Raw genomic sequence first — 8,898 nt, 5'->3', positions numbered from 1 at the left:
AATAACTTTTATAAAATTTATTATTATTTCTTATTAATGTACTAAATAAAGATTAAATGTAAGAGAAAAATTTAAAACGAGTAAAATATCAAAGCTAAAACTAGTAAAAACATGAATAAAAGTATGAATAAACGGGTACCCAACGGGTATTACCCGTTTGGCCCTGTTTAGATTCGGGTCCAATCGGGTAATTACTCGTCGGGTCCTGAGTTGCTAATGGGTCCAACTTTAGGACCCGGAACCGGACCCAAGTCTATCGGATCCGACTCCGGTTCCGGGTAATGGGTACCCATTGACAGCCCTAACTGTGATGTGCCTGGCTTTTGACTAGTAAAGCACAGTACGGCACAACACATTTAAATCGTTGGCACATCACAGCACGGCACATGACACGTGAAACACGCGATTTCGTGCGCTGGGCTGTGCGGGGCGGACACATTTTATACCTCTATTTGTTATAGGATTGTTAACCTTAAGAATAAGAAAAAGGAAAGTATGGTCACATTTCCTTCGGCAAATGCTTAGAATCAAAGAAACGCTTTAACAGTACTGTATCCAAATAAATAAATAAATAATTACTTATAATTTAGTTGTATTTCGAATAAAAAATTCCGATATGCGATTTGATATTTCGTATACAAATTTGACAGTTCAATATGTTGTGATGTCATAGCATTTTGGATAGTTTATGTTATCTTAGCCTAATTAATAATAACGCCACTTGAATACTTCACTCAAAAAATAATAATTAATAGTGTTCAGACCCCAATACTCAATTCTGGATCTTGCTTCCTCCTCAAATGAAGCACCCAAACTCCATCTTTTCAATCAGACCTTAGCTAGATAGTCATCTCAGATAAATAAGAACTGAAAATGAGTGAGTTCATGGAAGATGATCATGATGTTAATGATGAGATACAAAATTTCATTAAGGTATGGTTCTATGCTATATTATCTTTAGTATACTGTTATTATGTCGTATCAAAATTAATCCCAAAAGGAATTCTTAGATTAGCTTTTCTGTTACCAGTTTTCTATCTCTTCACAGTTCTTCCTTTCTCTCTTAATTCTCTTCATCTTGGTGGTAGTTGTGTTTTTTTTCTCACCTGGGTTGGAAATTTCAAACTGTTCCTTTTCGCTTTCAATTTGGGCCCTTTATGTGCTCCCTGTGCGGTCGCACACCCTCCAGATCGGGTGTGTTCGTCGTCAACAACGGATCCATCTAAATCACTTCTCCTTTTTGTGTCATTAGCTTGTCTACCGATCAGACTCAAACCCAACACATCAACAACACTACCGAAAACCAAAGAATACTATCCATATGCGGAAATTGGTTTACAAGTCTTGATACTCTCAGTTTTAATAAGAATTTATGATTATAGAGAGGTTTTGCATCCAAATGTAATTCTAGTTTTTTACTACTTACATGTTTACATTGGTGCTGAGATTGCTCTAGCCATTAGTGGAGCCTTAGGCCGAATCATTTTAAGACAAGAATTGGCACCACCATTTGATAAGCCATACCTTTCAAGCTCACTCCAAGATTTTTGGGGATATAGATGGAACCTAATGGTCACGGGTATTCTACGATCTATGATTTACAATCCGGTACGCCGTATTTTTACTCCGATAGCTGGGAAAACATCGGCACAACTATTAGGGGTATTTTTAGCCTTTGTTGTGTCAGGAGTAGTACATGAAGCAGTGTTCTATTATCTTGCCCGTGCGCATCCTACATGGGAAGGGACTTGGTTTTTTGTGTTACACGGCATGTGTACAATTATAGAAGTAGTAATTAAGAAGTGGTTGAATACCAGCAGATCCTCCAAGTGGGTGTTGAATCGATGGGTTTCAAGAATTATGACTGTGGGATTTGTTATTGTTACGGGGATTTGGCTGTTCACTCCACAACTCATACGCAATGGTGTTGACACGAAAGTCCTCCATGAGTATAGGATTTTTGGGGAATTTGTCATAAAAAAGTTCCATAAATTTTTGCATTATGTGAATCACCAGCTTAACTAGTATGTATTTGGTTGTGTAAATTAGTAATAACTTGTTCTTTGTTCTGTATCATTTCAATTTTATCGGATGTCTGTTATTACTTATATATTACACAGCTTTGTTAATCAAAATTATTTTACATTGTTAAGCCACTTTTAAGTAAAAAATTGAGTGACATTTTCATCAATTTTTAGAATTCAGTATACAGCGTCGACTCCGTGACATTATGGATCGATAACAAGGTTAATCGTCTGCCCAAATGTAAGCTTTTCCTTTGTGTGAGGTGTTTGGGGTGACTTTCAAAATCCGAGCCGCTATGTGCAATATGAAAACCACACAAGCAATGAAACACAATGCGGAAATAATACAACCATGACGATATAAGAAGCAATCACACAACACCGGCAATTACGTGGAAAAATCCCTCCAAGGTGAAGGGTAAAAAACCACGGTAAATCTTCCACTATAATCAAACAATGGGTTACACACAACTCCCAATTTTGGGATACACTCTTCTTCAAGGTGCATATAGCACTTGGATAACAATTTGTCTAAATTACACTCACCCCAGTGGATGGATCAACAATTCATTCACCAATAAGATGAGATTCACTATCAATTTGAGAATAGCAAGAGTAAGGGATACTTACTACTAAGGTTTGAACAAACCATAGATTTTCCACCTTTTGAAGAGACGTGGAAACTGATCAATCAATCTTCACCACACTAACCAATAGATCCTTAGCTAAGAACCCTTTCTTCTTCTTCAAAGATTAACTCAAATCATCACCAAAGATCAAGTCTAATGGTGGCTTCTCTTTCTCTTTCTCTCCCACTCAATCTCTCTCTACCTCCCTTTCTTTTCTTCACAAACGAAGAAGATAACCCGTGAGACAAAAATGTTTCCTGATGCCTTTTGTTATAACCTAACAAAGGCACTGCTAAGTAGCTCCCCCTATTGGCTAAGGGGCAACCAGAATGTTGGGCCATAAGACGTGAAACCCAACAATCTCCCCCTCACGACTTATGACGAGGTACCCATCACTACTAAACCTGCCCTTGTGCAGGAATGCACATGCTTGTACTTTGATAGCGGCTTTTTCTTCATATCAGAACCATTTCCAGTCTTGATTCTATACACCCACTTGTTCTTCAGAATTTTCTGATTCTTTCACCTTCATCTGTGAGCATCACATACTCATGTGGTGTATACTTAATTGAAGGTAATCTGGTCCTGCTGGATCTTCTCAACTCAGCTTCTGGTTGTTGTTGTTGCACTTTTTGCTCAACATCACCCACTGGAACATCTTCATGAGCTTCATCTTCATGATTATGTTTCGGTTCTTCATTACCATTACCATCAACATCATCCTCACATTGTTCAAGAGAATAAACAACTGGATTTGGATACAAGAACATGTCTTCTTGAAGCTTTGGCATCTTAATCTTCTCAAAGTCTCCAGTAATCTGGTCTTCAAGGAATACTGCATCCCTACTTCTGATAACCTACTTGTCAACTCGATCCAAAAATGTATAACTAAACTTCCCTGTTCCATAGCCTAGGAACACAGACTCCTTCGCATTTTCATCAAGCTTTGACCTCTGATCTTTTGGGATATGAACAAATGTCATGCAACCAAACACTCTCAAGTGATCACAAGTAGGCTCTTTGTCTATCCAAATCTTCTCTGTTACTTCTCCATCTAGCGGTCTTGAAGGTGATCGATTGATCAAGTACACAGCAATATTCATTGATTCACCCCAGAAATGCTTCTGCAACTTGGAATGAGACAACATGCACCTAATTCTCTCAAGAATATTGCGGTTCATCCGCTCTGCAACACCATTATGTTGTGGAGTCTTCAGTACTGATTGTTCATGACGTATACCCATGCTCTTGCAATACTCTTCAAGTGGCCCAATGTACTCTCCCCCGTTGTCAGAACAAAGGCACTTCAAGTTTCTACCTGTTTCTCATTCCACCATGCTGTGAAACATCTTGAACACATGAACAACACCATCTTTGGTATTGATTGCATATGACCAAACCTTCCTTAAAGCATCATCTATGAAAGTAACAAAGTAAAAAGCACCACCAAGTGTTTTGACCCTTAAAGGTCCACATACGTCCGAATGAACAAGATCAATAATACCAGAATTACGCTTGGGTAAAGATTTATGAAAAGAAACTCTAGTTTGTTTACCAACTAAACAATGAGTGCACTTACCCAATTGCGTACCTTTGGCCTTTGGAAAGACTTTCCTTTTGGTGAGGATTTGAATTCCCTTCTCACTAAGATTACCAAGTCTTCTATGCCACAACTCGGAGGTTGAATTTTGTCAGAAACATTCAACTCACCTTTCAACATCTTCAGTTGTGTCTTATACAATGTGCCACATTTCTTGCCTCTTGCAATAACCATGGATCCCTTGGTTATCTTCCATTTTCCATCACCTAAGTGATTGTTGTACCCTTCATCATTTAAGACTCCTGGTGACATTAGATTCAAACGAAGATCTGGTACATGTCGCACATTTCTGAGAACCAACGTGCAACCAACACTGGTCTCGACCTTCACATCACCCATTCCTACAATCTTCGAAACGCCATTGTTTCTCATTCTGACTGAACCAAAATCACCAGACTTGTAGGAGATAAATACATCTTCTCGAGGAGTAGCATGATAGGATGCACTTGAATCCACTATCCACTATGAATCAGAAACTGCAGAACTCACACGTACATCATTACAATCAGAGGAAAAAATGATATCATCTTCTAATGCGAAAACTGCAACATCCTTGTCTTCTTTATCATTTTCTTTCTCTTTATCCTGTTCTTGCTTCGGCTTCCTACATTCATTTGAATAATGACTTCTTATACGACAACGTCTTTTCTAGACTTTGATTTACCCCTGGACTTGCTACGGCCAACTTGTCTTCTATCTTTTTCTCTACCCCGATTTTCTGTAACAAGACCTTCGGAATGAGATAAATCTGATGACCTTCTTCTAACTTCTTCATTCAGAAAACTGTTTGTTGCAACAGTCATGTTCAACTTCCTGTCTAGAGCAGAGTAACTTAGAGACATCCTTAATGGCTCCCAACTGTCTGGTAAAGTATTTAACAACAAATAAGCTTGAATCTCTTCCGGAATTGTCAGATCCATAGATGTAAGCTGATTCATGATACCTTTCATTTCATTTAAGTGTTGCGCCATAGAACTTCCTTCCTTGTATACCAACTTTCCAAGCCTTTTGAAAAGAAGACCTTTTGCACAAGGAGATTGCTGGTCATATATCTGCTCTAACTTTGTCCATAAAGAATATTATAGTGTCTCACTAGCCACATGATGAAAAATAGAATCATCGATCCACTGATGAATAGAACCAACTGCTTTACGGTTAGTAACACGCCAATCTTCTTCAGTTGTCTTCTCAGGCCTTACTCCCTTGCTTTCTATTGGGTCAAAGAGATCTTTACAATATAACCAATCTTCCATCTTCGCGTTCCATATCACATAGTTCTCACCGGTCAAAATGACCATTCTATTACTAGTGCTAGCTTCCGCCATCACACAGGATTAGCTCAACCCAAAAGCTCTGATGCCACTTGTTGGGGGAGACTTACGAAATCTGAGCCTCTATGTGCAATACGAAAACCACACAAGCAATAAAACACAATGCGAAAATAATACAACTATAACGATATAAGAAGCAATCACACAACACCGGCAATTACGTGGAAAAACCCCTCCAAGGTGAAGGGTAAAAAACCACGGTAAATCTTCCATATAATCAAACAATGGGTTACACACAACTCCCAATTTGGTGATACACTCTTCTTCAAGGTGCATATAGCACTTGGATAACAATTTGCCTAAATTACACTCACCCCAATGGATGGATCAACAAGTCATTCACCAATAAGATGAGATTCACTATCAATTTGAGAATAGCAAGAGTAAGAGATACTTACTACTAAGGTTTGAACAAACCCTAAATTTTCCCCCTTTTGAAGAGATGTGGAAATTGATCAATCAATCTTCACCACACTAACCAATAGATCCTTAGCTAAGAACCTTTTCTTCTTCTTCAAAGATTAACTCATATCATCACCAAAGATCAACTCTAATGGTGAGACAAAAATGTCTCCTGATGCCTTTTGTTATAACCTAACAAAGGCACTGCTAAGTAGCTCCCCCATTGGCTAAGGGGCATCCAGAATGTTGGGCCATAAGACATGAAACCCAACAATCTCCCCCAATGTAGCCTTTCTCTTAAAAAAAAAAAAAAAACGAAGTACGGTTAGACTTTATCTTGGGGTTGGTTGAAATCTTAAAATTGGGCAAGCTGATATCTCAATTGTACCAATGCCACCACAACCAACAGAAACACCAAACTGTCAATTTATTTCTTTGACATTTGGACCTAAGCCATGGATATCAAAATCAAACACCTTTACAGAGATAGAGCCAACATAGATTATTTGGAAATGAGGCAGTCCCCAGATAAAGGAAAGAAATCGCTTTTCACCCCTCTTACACTTCCAAATGGCAGAATGTTTGGTAGGGAGAATTATAGGCACCTAATTGATCATTAGAGCAAGCACCGTGGATAGCCAAGGTATGCTACGTACTACCCAAAATGTAGCGAAGCCTTGGCTATAAGAAAAGGATTAAGTGGAAAAATGCCCCAAAATAGATCCCAAGGTTGTGAAAATGCCCCGGACGTTAGGAAAAAGATGAAAATGCCCCAAAAATGTTATCAAAATGCCCCAATCTGTTAGTTAAAGAGAGTTAAATGGTCAAATTCGCCACACATGTAACTCTCACGTGTGAAACATTTACATTTCTAACCTTTAAAATTGGGTTGAACCAGTGCACGCCACGTGGCATTTTGATCCAACGGTTATCCAATGAAATTTGAGTCAAATGACTCTCACGTGAGAGTGTATTTTATTGACTCTAGCAGTCTTTTTCGGAAATGCCCACAGTGTCCTAAATGGTTAGATTGAGACGCGTGTCATGTGATTAAAAATGGACGGCCACGTATCCAAGCCATTTACATTCCATTTTTCAGTGGACATAATGCTAGCAATTTAGAAATTTTAAATGAAATTAGAACGAGATAACAAACCACTGCATTCTTACCCAAAAAAACAAAAAAACAACACTGCATAATTTAAATTGCTAAACTGTTTGCACTTACATAAACAATGATAGTTAAAAACACCATCAGTACTGCAAACATATAGTGATTAAGATGTCCGCCATTACAAACAAAAGCATAAAAAAGAAGAACCCATTATTAACTGTCATTAAGTGAAAGCATTTAAACCTACTGATATTTTGAATTATCTTTCTAACCCTTTTAGATGATGGTTCAGTAATATTGATGGTTTGGCTAGAGATATTCACTGTGCCATTGTATGTCCGGTTAAAACAAGCAGTAGAAGGCGCATAAGAAGTAGATGGATGTGTCACCTTCTTTTTAGCACCAACATCAGCTGCAGTAGAGGAGGATGGTGTAGTTGTCTTACCCTTTTTCAGGGAACCATCTGAAGAAGAAGATGGTGTAGTAGTAGCTTCTTTGCCCTTTGACAATAGTCAATAGTGGTATATCAGCAGATATCTTTGATGCAGATGTTAGTGCATACAAGGCCTTCCTCTTCTCATTCACACTTATCATCAGCATCCCCATCCGCATCATTGAATAAATACAATCCAATTTTTGGATCCATACCTTGTTCCCTTACCAATCTTCTCTTTAGCATAGCCATAAATTCCTCTCCACTTGTACCATCTTTACAATCATAACAAGTCCTTGAATCTGCCACCTATATCAGTTATCCAGAAATCCCTATCTTCACTATCCATCCTGAAACATTAAATAAAAATAAAACAAATTAATGAAACATTTAACAAGCCCTACACAGAGTTCATTCTATTGCAGCAAGCTTATAGGGTGAGATTACAAGGGTAATTGCTCACACTTAACCACTATATGATTTTACATTAGTCACCTAACTAGTGTAAACGCAAGTCAGGGAAACTGATGTATTTTCAAATGGTTGTAGAGTTAGTGGTAAAAACTAGGTCTTTTCAGACTTGTGAAGGTAACAAAATTTCTAGATTTAAATAAAATTTAGGAAAATAGCAAACTGACGTAAAATTTTATGGAGAAATAAGGGTTAAGATTCCACCAATCAACAATACTTATGTGATCTAATATTTTTTTACTATGCAATTTAAATAATTGGGTTGATTCTAAATATTGCCAAAAGCAGATTTTCCAAAATATCAAATGTTAATCACAAGTATAATGCATCAAGAGTCTAAAACTAAGCATGCATTATCAAGGGAAAACACAGTTGATTAATAAAAACCATTTAAATCATTTTTATCAATGCAATTAATCATATAAAAATATTGCATAAACTAATAAAATAGAGATTACCACATAATTATTGTGAGAGTGGCTTCCTCTGTCACCCCTGGGATTGGGTTTAGCTCCTCATCTCAAAAACACACTCACAAGATGTATTCATGGCTAAATAAGTGTTTTTATTGATGAAAATAATTGATAATTGAAGTTTGTAACGCTGTTATACTGTTGCAGCGTCACTGTTACAAAGGGGTAGTGCTGAAAATAATCGATACAACACGAGTGCTGTATAACAACGACACAGAGAGTTCGCTGTTTGCACTGTTGAAGAACGACACTTCGGTACTGCTGTAATGAAGAACACGGATACTGCTGTTTAAGACTGTTAAAGAACGACTGACTCTGAGAGTCTGTTCTTCGTGTTCTTCATGCGTGTTAATGGCAGCAGCAGCAGCAGGTAACTTCTCTGCAACTCCTCCTGCGCCTCTCTGCTCGCCTCCAAACCTCC

General features: G+C 37.9%; 1 protein-coding gene across 1 annotated transcript; it reads left to right on the top strand.

Annotated features, from left to right (window-relative positions):
* Positions 1-777: 777 nt before the first annotated feature.
* Positions 778-2,069, top strand: LOC113332263 (probable long-chain-alcohol O-fatty-acyltransferase 5). The gene has a single exon (XM_026578837.1). The coding sequence runs from the start codon at positions 874-876 to the stop codon at positions 2,023-2,025; it is 1,152 nt and encodes a 383-aa protein (XP_026434622.1). The 5' UTR covers positions 778-873; the 3' UTR covers positions 2,026-2,069.
* Positions 2,070-8,898: the final 6,829 nt, after the last annotated feature.

This window comes from Papaver somniferum, unplaced genomic scaffold, assembly GCF_003573695.1.
Source record: "Papaver somniferum cultivar HN1 unplaced genomic scaffold, ASM357369v1 unplaced-scaffold_131, whole genome shotgun sequence".
Taxonomy (NCBI): domain Eukaryota; kingdom Viridiplantae; phylum Streptophyta; class Magnoliopsida; order Ranunculales; family Papaveraceae; genus Papaver; species Papaver somniferum.
Note: the sequence above shows the minus strand (reverse complement) of the source record. Positions and strands in the feature narration are given on the sequence as shown.

What these genes read in the sequence shown, in the direction of transcription:
- LOC113332263 (XM_026578837.1), top strand. Translation starts at nt 874, where the DNA reads ATGAGTGAGTTCATGGAAGATGATCATGATGTTAATGATGAGATACAA.